The 23,739-nt window shown below is 43.6% G+C and overlaps 1 protein-coding gene across 2 annotated transcripts in view; it reads left to right on the forward strand.

Annotated features, from left to right (window-relative positions):
• The window catches only part of DYNC1LI1 (dynein cytoplasmic 1 light intermediate chain 1), a 141,705-nt gene that overhangs the window by 40,113 nt on the left and 77,853 nt on the right, over positions 1 to 23,739 (forward strand). For both annotated transcript variants that reach the window (XM_033930100.1, XM_033930101.1), the window contains 2 exons: positions 2,109 to 2,202; positions 16,323 to 16,458. In XM_033930100.1, coding sequence (XP_033785991.1) covers positions 2,109 to 2,202; positions 16,323 to 16,458 — 230 coding nt within the window. The remainder of the gene's footprint in view (positions 1 to 2,108; positions 2,203 to 16,322; positions 16,459 to 23,739) is intronic.

Here is a 23,739-nt window from a genome sequence, read left to right on the forward strand (position 1 = left end):
TGAGGGGGGAAATAGCCACTAGCTTTTTCCTCAGTGACTCCTCCAGGCACCGAATCCCGGGTTCCCTCAACCTCTCCACCACTTGCTGCTCGGGGTTCACTACTCCCTAGCCGCTGCGACTCCCTAACAGGAATCGACGTCGGCGTTGATGTGAACACTTCCGGGTCAACATCGGGTCTCGGCAGCGTCTCTCCCGCTACATTCGGGGAGCTCCCCCACAGCAACCGGTCTCCCGATGTTCCTCCAGGCATTGGGGGCATGCGTGGCTCTCTTGGGCTCAGCGACAAGTCGCCGTCTAAGCTGAGACTTCCCCTAGACTCAGCAGCAGATCCACCCGAAATGGTTGGCTGGACTGTAAACGATGGTATTACAGTCTGTCGCATATTGGAGAAAGCAGAGGTAAGTGGAGGAAATCCCCTCTGTTTCCCACGTCTTTTGGGCATTAGATAGCTGTAGTAGTTATATTTATTCAAAAGAAATTGCCCCGTCGACGGAGAGCACTCCAATATGTGCTCTGCTCAAGACGCCCTGGTGATCTTTTTGATGAGTTGGAAGAAGTCACTGACCTTTTAAGAAGCATACTCATTATATTTGTTTCTTATTTTTTATTATATTCTTACCCCTCTCCTACTGTTCTTGTATGTCTGACAAAACTTAGTCTTGTAAATACTGTTATGTAATACCCATTTTAATTATATGGGCGGAATAACAAATTTTAAATAAACTTGAAACTTCAGATCCTTTTTCTGTTAGGCTTCTGCTTCAAATTATGTAGAAATATTCTATGATCACAGAAAATTTTGCAGGAAAAATAAGCAATGAGACTTTCTATTATAAATCATTTGATACTACCTTTTTATGTGCAAATGTCTTAATATTTCCAGATTTTTCTGTCTGTGTTAGGTTATTTTGTCTACAGGGGCAACTCTCCAGTTGAGGTTTCCATGTAAAAGTTTTGTTTCCTTTCAAAATACTTGTTTCATATTTTTTGAACTATCTCAATTGCAATTTCTTGAAGGAAAACGTTTCGATCGGAGGAACTCCTAATACTGCTTAGCCACTTTAATTGGCTTATATAAAATAGAGGAGGGTAAACATCACTTTGCTTATTCTTACATTGTTTCCTTTTAGTTACCATCTTCCTATTAAATTTTTCTTGGTTTCTTTAAGTGCGGAATATAAGAATTACATTTGTGTTTTGTCAATTGAGATTTGGGTTTTTTTCTGAATTGTTCACAGTAAATTCTTTGACTGTAAATTTTAAATGCAAATTAATATGTGGATACTTCATTGTATAGTTATCCAGGGTAATTTGCATTTATCTACAAGACATCTTCAACAAGTTTCCGCGCTTTTAGTTTTTTAAACTCTATAAAACATCTCAAAAGCAAATTACATCACTTTTCTACATGATCATTTTGTTTTGCCTTATTGACTAGTCCAAAGCACAAAAGAAGAAAAGACTGTGGAATGCAATGATCTTGACAAGGTGTTTATTATGACGAGTCAGATAAAAATCCAAATCCAAAATAAAATAATCTGTACTTCATGAATAACTGATGTGTAACATGATATGGACCCTACACGATCCGTGTTTCGGCAAAAAGCCTTCTTCAGGGGTCCAGGTCAGTATTCACTCAATGGTATAAAAATAAATATAGATAAAACCTTGTCCGTGAGGACGCTAAAATGAAATGAAGCACACTCAGAAGTGTAGGGTCCGTATTATACTACATGTCAGTCATTCATTAAGTAGAGATTATTTTATTTTGGATTTGTACTTTTATCCGACTCGTCATAATAAAACGCCTTGTCAAGATCATTGCACTCCAGTCTTTTCTTCTTTTGTGCTTTGGACTTCCATTCTTTGACTGTGGAACATCTGGGCTTTTGCTTTGTTTGCTCCTGATTGACTTGTCACATGACATTCTACAACATGCCCTCTTACCACTTCTCCTGCCCCAACCATTTCCAACTAAAATCTGAAAGTGTGGAAACTTTTTGAATAACCCTCGTAAATAAAACTTCTCTAGAGGGTTATATGACTGCATCAGTCATATATCAATACTGCAGTGCAAGATTGTTTACTCTCTCTCTTTTTCCAACAGTGTGATGCCATTAGTATTCTGGAAAAAGAACATGAGTACAGAGATGAACATTTTGACTTCATTCAGTCGCATATAAGAAGATTTTGTTTACAGTGTATCCTTATTAAATTTGATTTCAACTGTAAATCGATATATCATTTTGATTTAAGCCTCTTGGTTGAGAATGCGTTTTCCAATTTTTGGCCTTTTATTTATTGAACTAGTCTTAAAGCCCGTTACATTAACGGGTGCTAGAATAGATGTGTGTGTCTGTCTTTCTTTCTTTCTCTCTCCTTGGCCATTTTCTGTCTGTCTTTCTTGCTGTCCACCACCACCCCTTGCCTGCTTTCCCCTGTGCAGCAGTAGCCCTTCTTCCTTCCTTTTACCTCCTCAGTGTCCAGCAGCACCTCTTCCCTGCTCCCCCTGTCTAGCAGCAGCCCTTCTTCCTTCGTTTTACCTCTCTCCTGTCCAGCAGCACCTCTTCCATGCTCCCCCTGTCCAGCAGTAGGCCTTCTCCCTTCCTTTTACCTCCAGCACCTCTTTTCTGCTCCCCCTGTCCAGCAGCACCCCTTACCTGCTTCCCCCTGTCCAGCTTCCGTTCGCCCTCCTGTCCACCTCTCAGCACCCGCACGACACCCTTCAGCCATTCCTGTTCAAACTGCCACCACCATAGCTCAACTGCCTGCTTGAGACCCGCACGACACCCTCCAGTCATTCCTCTTTAAACTGCTATAGCTCAACTGCCTGCACGTGGCGACAGCTGCCTCAAGCCGCCATGCGCCGTAAATAGAATATGGCCAAGGAAGGACACAGCACGCTGCAGGGATCACAAAACCCTAAGTGCGCATGCGCGCATAGGCTTTTATTATAGAGGATAAGCCTAAATTGGACATTTTTTCTTCAGTTTGGCATATTTATTTTATGTATTTTGAAAGCAACAAGTAGGAATGGATGACTGTTTCTTGAAAGGTAGACAATCACAATCATGTGACTTTATTAACCCATTTTCCCATGGTGCAATCCATCCTTAGTAACAATTTACATTTCTTTCAGCTTCCAGCTGCTTTTTCCTTTATATTCTCAGTGGTTTCTCCATGTATTCTGATACTTGAGTGAAAACTATTCAAGGACAAGTGGGCATAATATTCTCATGTTGGTGACATCATCCAAGGAACTTGGTATGGTCATTACCAAGTGCACTGTTAATTTAAATTTATAGATAATGCCGGTATCTTTCTGCCCAATATTGGCTCACAGGACCATCATTTCTTCTTTTCCATGGAGTTGAAAATAGAGAGCTGCACGGGAACGGGGATGACGGGAATCCCGCGGGACCCGCGGGGATCCCGCGGGTTCCCCCTTTGGGTCACGGGGATCCCGTGGGGACGCCCCCTAGGGTCGCGGGGATCCCGTGGGGACGCCTCCGAGGGTCGCGGGGATCCCGCGGGTTGGATCGCAGCGGGGTTGGTCGAGCCGCGAGGGTAGTCTCCTTCTCCTTACCTGCCCTGTCGCAGCACACAGCCAAACGGAAATCTTCCCGATGTCAGCGCTGACGTCGGAGGGAGGGCTTAAGCAAAGCCCTCCCTTCCTCCGACGTCAGCGCTGACATCAGGAAGACTTCCGGTCGGCTGTGTGCGGCAGGGCAGGTAGGGAGAAGGCAATGGCGAACGAAAGAGGGGGGAGGGGGCGGTCCGCCCCGAAGAATGTGCACAGCCGGTCAGGTCCCCCGATCGACCGACAACAGGCCCGGCCGACAAATCTCCCTGCCCTGTAGCCGCAAATCTAAATTACCTCTTACAGCAGCTTCACTACTCCAGCTGCTGTAAGAAGGTAATTTAGATTCGCGGCTACAGGACAGGGAGATTTGTCCGATCGGGCCTGTTCTGTTGTCGGTCGGGTGCAAAAGCGCCACAAAGGTGGAGGCAGGGAGGGAGGAAAGGTGGAGTGGAGAAGAAAAGACGCTTAAGGGGGGAGAAGGCCGCTGAAAGCACTGGGGAAGACAAAGGGGGGGAAAAGAACGCTGAAAGGACAGGGGGGTAAACGGGAGATGAGGGGGGGAAGGACCCTGAAAGCACTGGGGAAGACAAAGGGGTGGAGAATGCCACTGAAAGGACATGGGGAAAACAGGGGTGGAGAAGGCCGCTGATAGGACATGGGGTAAACGGGAGGAAGGGGGGGGAAGGACCCTGAAAGCACTGGGGAAGACAAAGGGGTGGAGAATGCCACTGAAAGGACATGGGGAAGACAGAGGGGGGAGAAGGCCGCTGAAAGGACATGGGGAAGGCAGAGAGGGGAGAAGGATGCTGCCTGACAGGACATGGAGAAGATGGTGGGGAGAAGGACACTGAAAGGAAATGGGGAAGAGGGAATGGGAAGAAGACGCTGGCAGGGAAGAAGACAGAGGTGCCAGACTATGGGGGGGAGCGGAGGGAAAAAGATGGGTGCCAGACCAATTTGGGAGGGGGGAGAAAGGGAGAGGCACAGTAACAGAGCAAATGGAAGACACAGAGAGAAGAGAGGCAGTGGATGGAAGGAATTGAATGAGAACATGAAGAAAGCAGAAACCAGGCAATAAAGATAGGAAAAAAATTATTATTTTTTTTTTTTGCTTAAGGATAAAGTAGTATATTAGTTGTGTTGATAAAAATTTATAAACATTAGAGGCTCTGGTAGAAACCCGTTTACAAAGTATGTATTCTTCCCAATTAATATTTCCAAATTAATAAAGTCTTTTTGCTTATTTTTAAATGGGTTTCTACCAGAGCCTTTAATTCAGTAGCATAATTAAATGAAATAACTATTTCTGTAGTTTATAGGGACAGGTGGGGATGTAGGGGATTCCTCGCGGGGACGGGCGGGGACGGAGGGGATTCCTCGCGGGGATGGGTGGGGATGGAGGGATTCCTCGCGGGGACGGGTGGGGACGGGTGGGAGTCCTCACGGGGACGGGTGGGACTTTGGCGGGGACGGGTGGGATTTCTGTCCCCGCGCAACTCTCTAGTTGAAAAGCTATGTCTTCAGTTTTCTCTTCAGCGTGCCAAACTTCTACCATTCTTTTGTACCTTCCTATACTTATTTTTCAGTTTGCCAACTTTGTTTTTTTACTTCGAACCATTTTGAGTCTTTTTTTTTTCTTCCCGGAGTATTGACTGTTTTCAGCATCATAGTTACTTGAGCTCCCTGGGCCATTGGGCCCTTTGTCTTTGTGTCAGCCGTTTTCTTTTCCATTCAGAGTACTAAGTGGCTTTAAAATATGTTCTTGATTGTAATAGGATCATTTCAGGCTTTGATCCACATAATTGGTGTGTCTGTATCCTGAACATCAGAACATGCACTGTGACCTCTGCTCCTGCAAGCAAAAGAGGTCACTGAAAGCCCAAAAACTTTCAGTTCAAAAAACTTTTCGGTACTGCGTTGGGAACTTGGAATCCAACACTCATCTTATATGATGCAAGCACTGACATCAGTGCCAAGTGCATCAACACCACATCCAGAGTGTCAGACATCGGGCTTCTTACAGAGGCAAGGCTCTACAGTGTCAGTCGGTCCTCAAGGGCCGCAATCCAGTTGGGTTTTCAGGATATCCCCAATGAATATGTATGAGATTTATTTGCATTCATTGCACGGTAATAGATCTCATGCATATTCATTGTTTAACCACATAACATACATTAGAAACATAGAAGATGACGGCAGAAAAGGGCTATAGCCCATCAAGTCTGCCCACCCTACTGTCCCTTCCTCTTAAGTCTATACCTAGTGACTATTTATTCAGATTGACTCTCTTAGGGATCCCCTATAGGCATCCCATTTATTTTTAAAGTCCCATTTATTCTTAAAGTCCAACACGATGCAGGTCTCGATCATTCCATCAAGTCTGCTGACCCATCCTCTTAAGTCTATACCTAGCAACCAATGTTTCAGTTTGACCCTCGTAGGGATCCCACATAGGTATCCCATTTATTCTTAAAGTCCAGCACGCTGCTGGCCTCGATCACCTGCGCTGGAAGCTCATTCCAACGGTCAACCACTCTTTCTGTGAAGAAGTACTTCCTGATGTCGTCATGAAATTTCCCGCCCCTGAGTTTGAGTGGATGCCCTCTGGTGGCAGAGGATCCCCTGAGAAAGAAGATATCATCTTCCACCTCGATACGTCCTGTGATGTATTTAAATGTCTCAATCATGTCTCCCCTCTCCCTACGTTCTTCTAGAGTGTAGAGCTGTAGTTTGTTTAGTCTCTCCTCGTACGAGAGACCTTTGAGACCCGAGATCCTCCTGGTGGCCATCCGTTGAACTGACTCGATTCTAAGCACATCTTTACGGTAATGTGGCCTCCAGAATTGTACACAGTATTCCAGATGAGGTCTCACCATGGTTCTGTACAATGGCATTATGACTTCAGGCTTCTTGCTGACAAAGCTTCTACTGATACATCCCATCATCTGCCTTGCTTTAGATGAAGCCTTCTCCACTTGATTGGCAGTTTTCATGTCTGCACTGATGATTACTCCTAGGTCTCGTTCCGCTGAAGTACTAGTTAAAGTTTCTCCATTCAAGGTGTAATTTCTGCATGGATTACCGCTACCAAGGTGCATAACCTTACATTTCCCAGCGTTGAAGCCCAGCTGCCAGGTCGAGGACCATCTTTCCAATGTAAGCAGGTCCTGTGTCATACTATCCTGTAAATTACATTCACTTACTGTATTGCATAGTTTAGTTTCGTCGGCGAATAATGTTATTTTACCCTGAAGCCCCCGAGTCAGATCCCCTATGAATATGTTGAAAAGGAGTGGGCCCAGGACTGAACCCTGCGGTACTCCGCTGGTCATCTCCGATGTTTTAGAGAGGGTACCGTTAACCATTACCCTTTGAAGTGTTCCGCTTAGCCAATCCTTGACCCAAGTAGTTAGTGTTTCTCCTAACCCCATCGATTTAATTTTGCTCAACAGCCTGCGGTGTGGGACGCTATCAAATGCTTTACTGAAATCCAGGTACACGATGTCCATAGACTCTCCCAAGTCTAGCTTCCTTGTCACCCAGTCAAAGAAGCTGATGAGATTGGATTGGCAGGACCTACCCTTGGTGAATCCATGTTGATTGGGATCCCGTAGATTCCCCTCATGCAGGATCGTGTCTAATTTGCGTTTAATTAAAGTTTCCATGAGTTTACACACTATTGATGTGAGACTCACCGGTCTGTAATTCGCAGCCTCTGCCCTGCAACCCTTTTTGTGCAGAGGAATGACGTTGGCTGTTTTCCAGTCCAAGGATACTCTCCCTGTGCTTAGGGAGAGATTGAAGAGTGCAGCTAGTGGTATCGCCAGGACATTGAGAAGAACTAATGCATATATGCACACAACATTAATAATTTATTAATCAACCTTATTTTTTTTCATAAATTTTATAAATATATTGAATATATCACCCTCTGACTTATAACAAACACCTATTTTAATAGACAACCCAGGCAAATGCCCTTGTTGCCCCGAAAACCTGGATAATCAGTTCATGGATTAAACTCCTGCTTTCATGATAAGATCTTGTTCTTGAAAGCAGATCTTATCATGAGAGCAGGAGTTTAATCCACGAAGCACCAGTTTGGCAAGGACATTTTAAATAAAACACTGAACATTGTAGAATTATCCAGGTTTTCGGGGCAACAAGGGTAAAGTTGATTAATAAATTATTAATGTGTGCATATATGTATTAGTTCTTCTCTTCTTCTAAATGTATGTTATTTGTGTGCATATATGTATTAGTTCTTCTCTTCTAAATGTATGTTATGTGGTTAAACAAAAAATAGGGGAAGATTTGTATTTGAATACGTCCATTAGCAGTATTAATTGGGATTCCATGCATATTCATTGGGGACATCCTGAAAACCTGTCTGGATTGCGGCCCTCGAGGACCGAATTTGACACCTGTGCTCTACATTATCTTCATCTATGCTTCGAGCATCGTGGGACATGGCACATAAGAAAGCTAAGAAGCAGAAACATATTTCCCTTTCTAGACATGCCACTGCGTCCTCCCAAGCATCTACTTCCTCGACGCATAGTAAGAGTCGATTCAATAAAGACTGCTCTTCTTCCATCCAGCTGATGTTTCCTCATAGGTATGCCTCAACATGGAGGTCTCTCATGCCCCATTTGGTATTGCAGGCTGCTTCCAAGCCAATGTCTCTTCTGGTACTGGCTCTCTAGTAGGAGATCTGCTCAATGCTCATACAAGAGCTTTGGAGCTACTGTGGATGCAGTCTTCAAACGTTAAGACTTTTCTGCCTGCCTTAGCCCATCTTGAGAATACATTGATGCATTGAGGATGAGGTCACACACCGCTGCTAGACATCCAGCTTCGGGGTCGACACAGACCCACTTGATGCATGCATCATCGATAGAGACGTTCTCCTGGGTCAGATCCTTGACCTACATCTTGACACATACTTCCTGATTCACAAGGATTACTTTGAGGATTCTGACTTTGATATCACCAGCCATTCAGCTGAGGATTTGCCAGAAAACTCAAAACTCACTGAATTGGTGAGTCTTTTTTTTTATTTATTTTTTTTAGAAAACAAATCAGTTTGAATTGATTCATCAAAGTGAATAGCGTTGAATCAGCGAATCGGGCAGCACTAGTAGATACTCTAGGACTGAGTTGAGAAACACTGCTCTAGAATATCAAAGATGTCCCAGACAACAGAAGACTAAAAAAAAAACTCAATCGCAGACTCAACAGAAGTCCCAACAATCTTTTTGACTCCATACTAGGGAACCTAGCCAGCGTGTCTCACCTTCTCCCTCACAATCTGCCTATAGATTTCTCACTTCTACAACTGAAGGGCTCTTACAACAACTGATCATTGGATTCTACAAATAGTTATACAGGGCTATGCAGAAAAAAATTATCTAAGTCATCCTCCAAAAAAGTCACAACTCCCAGCAGAAGACCCTCCTTCAGCAGGAGCTCTCAGCCCTTTTCAGCTCAGTGCCATAGAACCAATTCCTTTGCAGGAGAGGGGCTGAAGGTTCTACTTCCTGATGCCAAAAAAAATCAAGAGGTCCCCGTGCTCTCAACCAATCTTTGGTGAAGGAAAAATTTTGAATAGTCTCTCTGGGAACCCTATTATTCCTATTAGAAAAGAATGCTTGGCTTTGTTCTCTAGATTTCAAAGAAGCCTATACTGTATACACATTCCAATCCTTCCAGCCCACAGGAAATATTTTCACTTTCAATTGGGAACACATTACTACCAGTACAAAGGGTTCCAAATTTTGACTGGCTTCAGCACCCAGAGTGATTACAAAATGCTTACTGAGAATGGCAGCCACCCTCCAGTCTTGTGGCTTTCGTGTGTTTCCTTATCTGGACAACTGGCTAATCATAGCCTCTACACCTCAAACAGCTCAGCTGGCCTTGGATTCATGTATGTCTTCTAGAAATTATCGGATTTGCAGTCAGTTATAATAAATCCCACTTACAACCCACTCAAACTCGTGTATTTATTGGGGCTCTTTTGGACACAACTCAAACTCATTCCTTCCTACCTCAACAGAGGCTTGACACTCTAATACAGATCTTTCAAAAAGTCTCAAGTCTTCAACACATCACTGCACACCAAATGATGTCTTCTGGGCTACATGGCATCCACAGTTCATGTGACTATATTCACCCATCTACATCTCGGGGAATCTCAAAGGACTCTCTCGACCCAATGGTCTCGGTCCTCCAGAGCACTTTCCAAAAAGATACAAGTAACCTCAGACCTTCAGTTTCTTCAGTGGGTTTTCCAGAGGCCTTCTATTTCATACGCCACACCATAAAATATTAAGATGTTTTATTGCTCACCTAGATGGCCTTCATAATTGAGGCAGCTGGATTTCTCATGAGAAAACTTGCCACATCAATCTCCTCAAGCTTTGAGCAATGTGAAACTCTACGTACATTCCAGCACTCATTGTACGGACAACCAAATAGCCATATACTATGTGAATAAACAAGATGGCACAGGGTCTCACCCACTTTGTCAGGAAGCAATCCAAATTTGATCCTGGGCGATACTTCACTACATATTCCTCAAAGCAGTTTATATTGCAGGAAAATTGAATACCTTAGCGGACAGGTTGAGCAGATTCCTTCAGCCTCATGAGTGGTCACTCAATTTAACTGTTTTACATCCAAAATTCAAGGACTGGGGGATTCCAAAAGTAGATCTCTTTGCTTGCCCTCACAATCTTCCAGTCATCTGTTCAAGAATCTACACTCCCAATTGTTTGGAGTCAGATGCCTTTCTCCTCGACTGGCAAGGCAACTTCCTTTGCTTTCCCTCCAATTCCTCTACTTGAGGACACTACTTAAACTTCGCCAAGAGCAAGCCTTTATGATACTCATAGCACCTCAGTGGCCATGTCAACCATGGTTCCCTGTCCTCCTGCAGTATAGTGTGCGGGAACACATTACACTGTAAATCTTTCCAACCTTACTGACACAGAATGAAGGATCTCTGCTCCATCCCAATCTATATTTATTAGCATTCAAGGCATGGTATCTCTCCTAGCGAATTACCTTTAGATAGCTTTCCAATGTACCAATGTCAGCCATCATTGACGCTTCTAGAAAACCTTCCACATATTGCTGCTACTGTTTCAAGTGGACTCATTTCACAGTCTGGTGTAATCTCCTTTCATTAGATCCAATCACTTTTTCTAGACTATCTTTTACACCTTTCAAACTCTGGTCTCAAAGTTCATCTTGAGCTATTACAGCTTTTCATAGCTTCTGGATAACAAACTATTATCAGTTCATCCTTTAGTCTTGATTCATGAAAGGCCTTTTTCATACCAAATCACCAATCGAACCTCCTCCAGTTTCTTGGGATCTTAATGTTATACATTCCACTTTGATGAAGCCTCTATTTGAATCACTGTCAACATCTCTCAAGCTTGTAACTTGGAAAATAGTAGTATCCTAGGACAAGCAGGCAGCATATTCTCACATGTGGGTGATGTCATCCATGGAGCCCCCATATAGGCAGTAAAAAAAGTGCACCGGCACTTAAAGAATTCAAAGCTTAATACTGCCCACACCGCATGCCAGCTTGCGAGGTCGTCAGTTTAACGTTTTCCGTGGAGTGAAGACATCTTATTTCTCTGAGTTGCCTTCCCGTTTAAATTTTTTAACAAACTTGTACTTGTGTGCCTAGAATTAATCCTGCCCTGGGTAAGGCTTGTGGGTCAGCCACGTGTAGCATGTAAATTGCATGCTGCGGGTCCGCCCAAACAAGTCGCTGAAGGCAGAAGGAGCGGTGTGGTTTGAACAAGTAAGAAGACAAAGGGAGAAAGGAGTGGGGGTGAGGGAAAAGGAGAAGGAGTGCATTGGGACAGTGAAGGGATGCGATTCTTGGACAATGTCTGGCAGGCAGGGAGGGGGGAAGGGGCACAAACTTGACACAGAAGGAAGGGGGGACATGAACATGGAACACAGACGTGAGGGAGGAAGGGGGCACTAATTTTGGATTGGAGGGAGGGAATAGAAAGAAAATTGTTGGGCATAAGTGAGAGGAAAAGGAAGAAAGAGGAAAATTAGGCATAGAGAGAAATAGGAGAGAGGTAGAAATGCATGGGAAGATCAGGATGAGAGGAAGAATGTTGGAGAGGGAACAGAGGGTCAGATTGAAGGAGATGACAGGGGACGGAATGTTGGACATAGTGATGGAGGGGGAAATGTGGCATGGTGCTGGAGAGGGGTGATAGAAGGAGAAATAGGGCTGGTGGGCAGTGATGAAAAATGCACATGATCTGGGGGATGAGAGAGGGAGAAATGTTGGATGTGACAGTAGAGGTAGTGGGAGAGATGCCTGGATCTCTCAAGACGGATGGACAGTGAAAGAGAGAAAGAGAGGGAGATTTGTTGCCAATAGGGGTGGAGGAGAGAGGAAGAAAAGCTGGTCTCTTGGAGGGACACAAAGATGTTGGTTGGGGTAGGGAAAGAGGTTTGGGAGGAGAGGAAGGGTGGAGGAGGAAGAAATAAAGAAAGAAATATTGGATGCACAGTCAGAAGGAAGTGCAACCATAGTCTCATGAAATCACCAGACAAAGGTAGGAAAAATGATTTTATTTTCAATCTAGTGATCAAAATGTGTCAGTTTTGAGAATTTATATCTGCTGTCTATATTTTGCACTATATTTGTCTATTTTTCTATAGTTGTTACTGAGGTGACATTGCATATTTTAAAGTCATCTGCCTTGACCTCTAGGGAAAAATATGAATATAAATGAACATTTTCTCTACGTACAGTGTGCTTTGCGTTTTGTTTTTTTTTATTTTGTGGTTACCATTTTGTATTAATAAGATTATATTGTGTGTATATGAAAAATGGATGGAAATTGCATTACAATTGCATTACAATTAGTACTATTATGGGGGTGGAGTTAGGGGCGGAACTTGGGCAGGTCTGGGGCAGAGCTTGGGTGGGGGTACTCGGTTGAAATTTGTTAAGCTTAGGGGGTACTTGGCTTGAAGAATTTGAGAAACACTGTGCTATTCAACGGTCTCACTATGAAGAATGTACAATGCCTTCAGCATGTACAAAATGTGGCAATTTGACTTAAAAAAACCTTCCATCACTATGACCCTGTCTCCCAGGCTCTATTGGTGGCTCACTGGCTGCCCACAGCCAAATGTGTCTTCAAGGGCCTGATGCTAGCGTTCAAATCCTTTCATGACATGGTGCTGGACTACGTGACGACTAAGCTCTCTCCATTCATGTCAAACAGGTCCCTCTGCTCCCAGGATGAAAAATACATCTCAAAACGCCCCCTTGGTCATGTCCTTCAACTTCAAACTGCCAAATGACGTTCCTACTCCCACTTCATACTGAGCCCCTGGAATCGACTGCTCCTACAGATCAGATCCCTTGACTTTAGGAAAGTAATAAAAACATACCTCTTCACCTAACTCCCGTGCCCATGACCAAAGGATTACAAAGAAATGTACATTGGTATTAGATCTCGATATGTGTCACGTTAGGATGAAAACTTGTATAAAAAAAATTTAGCATTGTAACTATGGCAAATTTAACCTGTAAACTGTCCATTATTGTCAAAAAGTTTTTATTGAGGACAGCACACAAACAACAAGCAACAAAGCAATACAAAGATGAACACTTGTCCCACAATTTACATTTTCACCACAGAACCCCCCCTCCCACCAGCAATGAACCTTACAAAAGAACCGAACCTCCCCCTCCTGCAAAAAAATTGAAAAAGGAGCAGAGTATTAGGATAAACAATTCCAACCCCCCTCCCCATCCCTACAGCCATCTACATGGTATGGGAGACCACAATAAGTCTCCCCCAAAAAAGGAAACAAAGCAGAGAACCTGAACGGTATACCATAGGCAAGTAAATAGAAAGGAATGATTATAGTGGACCCCCCACCCCTTAATATCCACTCCAAGAACCCCCAAACCCTCAGAAGAAGATAAAAGGAAAGAGAAAGAAGTGAAAAACAAAGAGGGAAAGAAAGAAGAAAACAAACAACAACACAGCGGTGAATGAGACTCACAGTGGAACACCAAACATTTGCAAATCTTGAACACTATCCCTACAACCCATTCAAAACATCACTACGAGCTTTATGACTAAGAGATGATACGTAAGTCCTCCAGATTTAAAGAATGTACTTCTTCTTTGGAGTAGATCCCACCATCCGACGTTCAAGAAACAACAAAGCATGCAAACGATTTCGCCATGCCCAAAAAGAGGGCGGAGTCTCCCCCACCCAAACTGCTAATATTTCCTTCTTGCCAAGTATAGCTACCTTCCTCATAAAAAGATGGGCACCCCGCTGAGGAAGTCATAAAGCTTCATATTTATCTAATAACAAACCAGCCATGGACATAGTAATAGGACGGTGCAGGATTCGCGCCACATAATGCACAATTTTCCTCCAAAAATCCCTTATTTTAGGACAGGACCAAAAAGTATTAATAAAAGTGTGGATATGTTGAGAACATTTTTGACAATCCGGTGATTCACTATATCCAGATTTATGTAGTTGATCCTGGGTATAATACACACGATGTAACACTCAAAATTGACATTCTGTCAAGTCAACACTGACCAATATGCCTGGAATATGCCATATCGGGGCCCCCAAGTTTAAGGAGAGCTCAGGAATTTGTACATCCTGGCTCCATTTATGACACACAAAGCACTATCAGCTGGGGCGACCAATGAGTGTAAATACCTGTGAAGACCCGATATGGTAACACCATTTTCCTGAAACTGATCCACCAACTCACCAAATCTCTCCTCCATGGGAAAAACGAGGTCAGCCCAATTCAAAGAGCCCACATAATGCTGTAATTGTTTGTAAGCAAGACAGTCTCCCAGATACAGATCAAATGCGCTTCAGAGTCCCGTCCTGAAGAATATGAGACAGCAAACTTGCCCCTCTCTGTACAAATTTGCAAAAAGTAGCATTCTCTGACTCTGGCGAGAATTGCAGATTGCCAACCAGTGATAATATACTAGAGGAATGACAGTTACCCTGCCATAACTTCAACAATTCCATCCAAGCTAGCTGAAACGAACGGAGAAGTAGACTAGCTTTAGCAAAATGGGGGAGCAGCGAAGACGGAACATTCAATAAGGACAGCAGACTACAAGGCAACCACAGCGCCAATTCAAAAGACTTTGAGGTAAAATCCTGTCTATCAGAAAACCATTCACTCAGAACGCGCAGCAAGCAAGCCAAATTATAGAGACGAAGATTAGGGATGGCCATACTAGTTCCCCAATAAAAATTTAAACGCCACTGGGTTTATGGTGATTCCAACAATATTTAGATAAAAGGGAAGCTAATGTGCGCAAGTCCTTTTCCAGTAGCCAAAAAGGTAGCAACTGCAAAGTATAAAGCCACTTGGAGAACAATGTCATGGCGAAAAGATGTATACGACTATGAACAGAAAGCGGTAGGGCAGTCCAGTGAGACAAATAATCTTCAGTATATCTCAGTAAGGCATCTATATTAGTTCTGTATAAAGTAGATATGGATGAGGTCAATTGAATTCCTAAATAACGAAAAGAGTTGGTAACCCAATGAAGAGGGAAGGGCCCCAGCCAGTGTAATTGAACGTGGGGCAAGGGAGCTAAGGCCAACGATTTATTCAGGTTTAAACAAAATCCGGAGAAATCTCCATACTTGCGAATGCTGTCGATGAGGACTGGGAACGAGGTGGAGGGGTCCCTGATATGAACCAAGAGATCATCCGGAGAGAACAAGAGCCAGAAGGCCTTGAGCATGCGCAGATACTCAGGGCCCAGCCCAGACAAGAGGCGGGATCTTTCCTTAACTGGCACCGGCAAGCAGCAGATGGGGTAAGGAACTTTTTTGGGTGGGTGGGAGGGCGGATGCCACTTTTAGCACGGGGGTGTGATCCGGTTTTTGTGGGGGGGGGATGATGGAGCAGCACCGGTAGTCTCAGGGGGGGGGAGGAGGAGGTTGAACGAATCAAGCAAGTTTCCCTTACTTCCTTTAAGGAAACTCGCTTTGATATACAAGCAATTTGGTTTTCGAGAATGCTTCTGGAACTAATTATGCCTGTAAACCAAGGTTCCACTGTATTACTTTATCATAGTGTGCTCAGTAGAAGTCAGCCTAATAACATACTACCATATGGGAGCCTGGGTTTAATGCTGAACTAGGCTTCAGTTATGGGGCTGGGGATATTGTAATATTGCCTCCACATGTGATTCAAGGGAATCCCAGTCAGAGCACAACAGTTGTATCTATGGGTAACAGAGTAAATAGATGCCAGGTTTTGAACAGAGTTAGTTCACAGTAAGTGCCAAAAAAAGTGTTTCCTTGATGTGACTGGATATAGAAGCAGGAGGTTACAGGAATAAAGAACATGGGAAATGAAGGTGTCTGGGAATAGGTTTATGGTGTTGTAACCTTGTAGTTAAGAGACAAAAGACAGATGAAGTTTGAACTGAAACCCCAAAAGCACAGCAGAAGTTGGTGGGTCCTGAAAATGTTCACTGGAATATGTATTTAAAAAATTATTTTTATCATGGACTTAATCTTATCTGAGCAGCTTTCCAAATGAAATAAATTAATATTGTGGAATTTAGAACAGAATAAAATAAAATTGAGGGGTTGTAAACATAACTGCATGCCTGAACTCTGACACGTATTCTATAATTGACTATTTTCTTTAACATTTCAAAGATGGTGCCGCACTTATTTATATATCAATAAAGGAAAATAAAAACATTGATATAGTATACAAATATATTGTTCAGAAATTATATGGATTCCCTTTCAACATACCTGCTGTAGTGGTGGAAAAAGATGCAGTATTCATGTAAGTAATCTCAACAAAGAGTATGTTTTGCAGCTGATGAAATATGAGACAGGATCATGCTTAATTGTTTGCTTTATATTGGTGTGTTAGATTTATTTAGAAAATGTAACATGAAAAAGAAAATTGGAGGGGGTCTACTTATGGGTGTTAGTGTATACTATAAATATCATATAATTTGGAAGGAGCATGAACTCAAATTTCAAGATTTTCACCATTTCTTGGGAAGTAATAGTAATTGAGGCTTGTTTATTCAAAAATAAACTTGGATAATAGGGTTTCTAGACTATGATTGGTTCTCTCTCCAAAAGTAAGTGTGCACTAATTTAAGGATAGTTTTAACAATTGTAGTTCCTCCCCCGCCTACCCTAATGTTCTGTATGTTTGGTAAATCCAAAATTATGTTCATGTATTTTAAAATTGCTCAGTTTTATTTTATATCTCGCCTAGAAACCTTGGAATAGGCGATTATATCAAATTTTAATAAAACTTGAATCTTTTATTTTAGCATTTTTTTATGGCTTAACTTGGTATTTAAACAAAAAGCAATATACCGAGGCAGTATATAATAAAAACAGATAATACACAAGCCTAAATAACCATTCTAGACAATTACAATAATTTTAAGACTAGAGGAAACAGTACATAAGTAACACTACAAAAAATAGGCATAGTATAGTAAAATACCAAAATAGCAACTAAACACTGGAGCAAATACACATTCAGGAAAAGCATATGTGCAGTCAAGTGAAAAACTTGAGGGTGAAATCAAGACTTTGTTATTAAATGCAAGTTATGCCTGTTAAATTATCCAAAAAATTAATTGAGGGGAACTTTGTAAAACACTTAAATAATGTCTTTCTTAATTGAACAATCAATAACATTATGTAGTGTTTTAATTTGCCCATAGAGATTGTTGTTTCAAGTTTGAATTGTTTATTTCATGTACAATCACACTAGTGAGTTATTTCCCTCCTCCCACCAGGGATTTGTAGGAAACCTCAAAACTTTTGAGACTTTTACACCCTCCCTCTCATAACACATCCCTGAGCATGCTCCTGTCCACAGCAGTCTTCTTTCCCACAAGCCAGGCTGTAGGAGATTATTTTTTCAGCTTGCGTTTCATTTCGTGATATTTCAGTAGCTTTCAGTAATTTTCAGTTGTGGTTTTTGCCCTCGTGCTGCGGAGGTTCCTTGTGGGGACATCCTTGACTGCGGGAGATCACAGACTGTTGGAGAATGTCTGCTTATGGGGGGGGTTCACTGCTCAGCAGTAAGCCCCCTGGACAGCCTGCACATCAGATCAGGGCTCCAGGATCATTCCCTTGGGAGCTAGCTCACCCCAGGTAATAATAATAATAATAATAATAACTTTATTTTTATATACCGCCAACTATCTTGCGACTTCTAGGCGGTTTACAATAAAGAGGAGTGGTTTACAATATAGAGAAACTGTAGTTACAATATAGATAAACTGTAGTTACAATAAAGAGAGACTGTACATACAGCGGATTAAAGGGTATAACATTGTACATCAGCTAGTTGAGTGAAGCGCAGGCTGAGCGGTTCCATGGAGGTGCGACCGGGATCAGAGCCAGACTGCGTTCCTCTACCAGGCATTTGCATGATTTATTTATTCATTTATTTAGCCCGTCCTCCCAAAGGAGCCCAGAACGGGTTACAAAGGCACATTCATAGTATAGGACAAAATTTTTGAAAGACATTTTTGGCAGACATAGCTTAGAAGAATTTGTGGCATTCGTAGAAGATATTACATAGTATAGTATAGATTTAGGACAGCATTCACTGTACTAACAGAACATAACACAATTCTACTAAAGTTTTAATGTTGTAAGCGAGTACATGATTGGTGATCGGCAGTTTAGGTCCCGTGAGTAGCGTTGGTAGGGTAGGATGGAGGACAAGAAGATTTTGTTGGTAGCTAGAAGTGTTGTGGATGGTCATGGATCTAAGATCGAGGTTGTGGGACGTAGGAAATCTATTGAATCTTTCAGATCATCTATGGAAACTGGTGTGAAGCTGTTTAGATTTTCTCTCTTTGTTAGGTTATCCTGTTGTGAAGATGTTGGGCTGTTTGGCAGAGCTTTGGCCTCCACGTCTAGGGTGTTATCTTGTCATGTTAGAAAGTAGAGAGGTCCTGAGGTGGTCCTTGGGAGGAGGAGAACAAGTTTTTCGACAACGAGAATATGGCCTTTGATCTACATGGGAACTTAGATATTAGGTTAGTGAAATATTCCTTTTTTTCTTTTGAGTATCACTAGTTTCTATTCTTTCAGAAGGCTTTTCCATGTGGATTTGTCCTCAGTGCTGTGTATTTTGCTCCAAATTCTTTCTGCTTTCCTAACTTTCCTTTTTAGTCCTCTCAGACTTTCTGTGAACCAGAGTGATTTTACGCCAGAGTGCCATATCTGTGCCTTCTTGTCTAATGAATTGACTACGGGACCTGTATTTAAGTCTTGTTTGGAAATGCCAAGGGACAAAGCGTGAAGGTTTACTGACTTTGGGTTGAGTGTGGTTGTTTTTTGTGATGAAGGATTTTCTGTTGTTTTTTTGCTCTTAATTTGTAGTTTGAAGGTGATTATGTGGTGGTCAGTCCAAGGGATTTGAAGGATGGTTAATAGGGTAGATTTATTATCACTTTGTGGGCCTTTTTAAGATGAAGATCAAGTCTAAAGTCTTTCCAGAAGAGTGAGTGGGGGGAGTGGACTTGTTGGATGAATCCCAGATCTGACAGCGATTTGGCAAATTCTCTTTGCGCCCCAGTGAGGTTTGGATAATTTGCAAAGTTAAAGTCTCCTAAGATAATGATTTGCTTGTGGTTTACTGACAGGTTGCTTATTATAGCTAGTAGATCATCCAGAGCAGACACTGGGGAGGAGGGACCTCTGTAGGTTAGGATGAATATGATTTTTCTGTCATGACCTATTGAGAAGATGAGACCATCTAGGTCTTTTAATGAGATGGAATTTATATGGCATGGGTTTAATTTGGATTTTGTGATAGCTGCCACCCCCCCACCTTTTTTTTTCTGGGTGGGAGCATGCCAGTGCTTGGTAACATGGAGGACAGAGTGTACCCAGGGTGGCTCCGTCGTTGTCTTTTAGCCATGTTTCTGTCACTAACAGGAGGTCCCATCTATTATTTGTTATGGCATCTAATAGAGTAAGATCTTTGCCGTTTACTGATCTGGCGTCTATTAGAGCTGTCGTAATGGAGTTTGTTTTACATATGTCAGTATTTGTTGGGCACTGGTGGCGGAGGTCTTTAGCCTTGGTAGTCAGGCTAGTGGGGCAGTCAGAAGACTTGAAATCCACTTTTCCAAGTTCCCTGAGGCACAGAATCTCCTGGTGAGCTATTACATTATATTAAATTACATTACATTAGTAACTTCTATTCCGCCTGTACCTTGCAGTTCTAAGCGGATTACAGTATAGAATAGCTGGACATTTCCAGGAAGTTACAATTTGGGGGACGATTACACAGTAGATGCAGGGGAATTACAATTTAGGGGATGCTTACATAATAGATGCAGGGGGATTATAGTTTAGGGGAGGTTAAATAGAGGAGGCAGAGGGGAGAGTTTGGGGAAGGGAGGAGAATTGTAGTTTCTCTCATTTTGCACATGTCACAGTTAGTAAAAGGCTGACAGCCTAAATCAGCAATTTTGAGGGGTCTTGAAAAGGAGTTTTATGTGTGGTGTTCCTACATACTCTACCCCTCCCTACCTCTACAATCCCAAAATCACAGTTTTCTGAGGGTTCCTGTAATTTTCCTGGGCTCTTTCTTCAAAATCAGCACCTGCGGTGGCCATCTTGATTTTTACCAATTTTAAATTAATGTAAAATTTTCATATTTCTGAACTTCGTTTTGGCATGAAAACTTCATAGATGGCCTCCGCAGGGCAGGATGGGATGGATTCATGCCTCATTTGCGGTGGATGGCTGTCGAATACGCAGCCGTGTTCTATATGCACTGTAGCCAGCGAGGGGGGCGAGGTTTGACCGGATTTGGTGCCTTTGACCTCCGGGGAGGTTCTTCAAACACCTGTCCCAACTCGCACAAAATTAGCATCTGGGACCCCTGGGAAGTACGCTGGCGATTTTTCAGCAAAACGCAAGTGCAGATCTGGCGAAAAATCTTCAAAGCTTTCCAAATTTGAGGTGCAGAAGTTAGCTTCTCCCTGGAATTTGTGAATATGCTTTATCGGGCACACTTAGTTAAAAAGTCTCTTCCTCTCTCCCTTTCACTGGCCTCTGTACTGGTCACAGGGACCCCCTACTCTAAGGGACCAGGGTCTTTCTTTTGCCTTCCTGCAGGGGTACCAGGGAGTAAATTGGCTGTGTCTGCGGTTGCGCCAGACACTCTTTCCATTCATATGCTTTTACTGGGTGGCACTGCAGCAGTCATAGATTCTTCAAGCCCAAGCATTTTATGGATTTAATCTCCGAATCTCTACAGGAATAGAAGCTGCAGTCGGAACAGCTGGCCACTGCTGAATATTCCCTCATGAGTGACTAGAGGCCACAATCTGCCTCTCTTCTTGATCACCAATCAATACTTGGCTGGGCATAATAAACCACAAAGAGTCCCAAAATAAACTTCAACGTGCAAAACCAATTAAGGGTACTCAACCACTCATATAACTTTTGCAAGTGCTCAGAACCTTGAATAAGGTAGAAGAACCACAAACCGAGGACAAGCCCCTAAATGCGATCTCCTTAGTCTTTCATAACACTGCTAAAAAGTTTTTTAGAGGATGATAATATAACTTCAATGTTTGAACTGGTGATCAAAATCAATAAATATAAAGTTCAAAAAATCTTTAACTTAGCTTTTTAAACACCACAATTCTCCAACAAGTGAAGGTGAAACAACTTAAGCAGAGTTCCGACGCGTTTCGCCCACAAAGGCTGCTTCAGAGAACCCCCTCAGTGGACTCTCCCTGGGTACAGTGGTGATAATGCTCACAGTCTTCCAAACTCTACTTCCTTTTTGTGACGTTCGCATTCTTGCAGATATCTGGACACTCCAGAGGGTCCCTTGAAATGTGCTAGAGCTATGGTGCAACTTTATCCCATGGCAGATGGTTTTAACAAGTGCTTTGTTTCCCCGAAGGTGGATTCTTTGGTGGTGCAGGTCACCAAGCGCACATCTCTTCCCACTGATTGGAGGGGTAGTCCTGAATGATGTCTAGGACCAATGCATGGATTTCATCCTTAAGTGTCTATTTGATTCGGCCGTGGCTGGTATTAAAGCAGCGACGGCATGGCTCAGGTGTATCATTCCAAGCTGCGCCATGATCCTGACATTGGTGCTTTGTGATTTGGATTTTCTCATCTCCAGAGTGGATTACGTGGCTGATGCCTTGTACAGCATCTTGAAAGTTTTCACCACGCTTCAGCAGGCCCCGCCATCAGCAGTCCGCGGCAAGTCAGCAGGCGGCTTTCGCTAAGAAACAGTTCTGACACCAGACCAATGTCTCCTCCTCTGTGCATCGGCAGCAGTTGGCCTTTCTGGCGGAATGGGAGGCCATCACCTCTAACCCCGCTTGGTTCTAGAGGTTCTCAAAGATGGCCACAAGTTGGAATTTCTCTGTCCTCTTGAGTATTTTCTGGATTCCCCTGTGAGCTGCCTCGAAGGTGGTTCAGGTGCAGGCCACAGTCCACAGACTTTTGGATCTGCAGCAATCAAACCAGTGCCAGAGTGAGACTTGGACCTCAATGCAGCTCTGAAGGTTCCTCGTTTCCACATGGAGACAGTGCACTCGGTGATCGTGTCGATGGCACTGGAGGAATTTCTAGCTTCCCTGGATCTGACAGAGGCGCATCTCCACATTCCCATTTTCCTGGACCACTGAAAGTATCTGTGGTTCCATGTTCTGGGGCAACATTTCCAGTTTGTGGCACTGCACTTTGGATTGGCAATGGCACCACGGACCTTCACCAAGGTGGTGGTAGCAACCCATCTTCACATCCTGGGGGTCTTGGTTCACCCGTTTCTGGACGACTGGTTGATCAAAGATCCCTCACTGTCCAAGGGGAGTCGAGCTGTCCGGCAGGTGGTACAATTGCTGCAATGTCTGGGCTAGGTGATCAACTTTCGGAAGAGTCACCTTGAGCCCACCCAGGATTTGGAGTACCTGGGAGTTCAATTTCACATGGGTCAGAACATAGTGTTTCTGCCCGTGTCCGGTCTCTATGACAGGTTATCGGAGACTTGGCGTTTCTGATCCCGACGGCGTGACAGTATTTCCAGGTTCTGGGGACTATGGGCCAGGGTTCATCTGCAGCCGCTGCAGGAGTGTCTGCTTTCGTTCTGCAATATACAAAGGGACCCGTTGCATGCACTCCTGCTCTTAGACAACTGTGGCGCACAATAGTCTAGCATGGTGATTGCGTCCTCTCTCGCTGTCTTGGGGCCTACCACTTACTGTCTAGGGGCCTTACAGATCTCGGATTGGGTGATCTGTCGATGGATGTGAGTCTCAAGGGCTGGGGAGCAGTGTGCATGTCCGTCCTGGTTCAGAGCTGGTGGGCATCCTCAGAGTGCAAGTGGTCGATCAGTCACCTGGAACTGCGGGCGATTCGACTGGCCCTTCTCTACTTCGAGGGTCTTCTCCATCATCGAACCATCCATGTGTTCTCGGACAATGCCACAGTGGTGACTTACGTCAATTCTCAGGGGGCACAAAGAGTTCCTCGCTGAGCGTGGAGGCTCAGCTACTTTTTTGATGGGTGGAGAGGCACCTTGTGGCGCTGTCTGCAGTGCATGTGGCAGAAGTGGACAACGTTCAAGTGGACTTTCTCAGTCACTCTGGATCCTGGAGAGTGGTCTCTCTCTCAAAGAGCATTTGATTGTATAGTGGATCTGTGGGGGTTCCCCACATTCGATTTCATGGTGACTGTGGCAAACAAGATGGCCAATCGGTTCTTCATTTGTCATCAAGAGGCCAACAATGAAGGCCTGGACACTCTGGTTCATCCCCTGGCCCCAGGAGGATCTTATTTATGTCTTCCCTCCTTGGCCCATGATAAAGTGTCTGTTGAGGAGGATAGTGGATCATGAGGGGCCAGTGATTCTGGTGACTCCCAATTGGCCAAGGCGGCCATGGTTTGCAAACCAGAAGGATTGGGGGCTCCAGTTGCCTTGTCATTCTTACCACCTCACACAGGGTCCGATTGCGATGCAGGATCCAAATCACTTTGGTCTTATGGCATGGCTCTTGAGCGCGCAGCCTTGACTAGCCAGGGCTATTCTTCGTTG

This window comes from Geotrypetes seraphini, chromosome 2, assembly GCF_902459505.1.
Source record: "Geotrypetes seraphini chromosome 2, aGeoSer1.1, whole genome shotgun sequence".
Taxonomy (NCBI): Eukaryota; Metazoa; Chordata; class Amphibia; order Gymnophiona; family Dermophiidae; genus Geotrypetes; species Geotrypetes seraphini.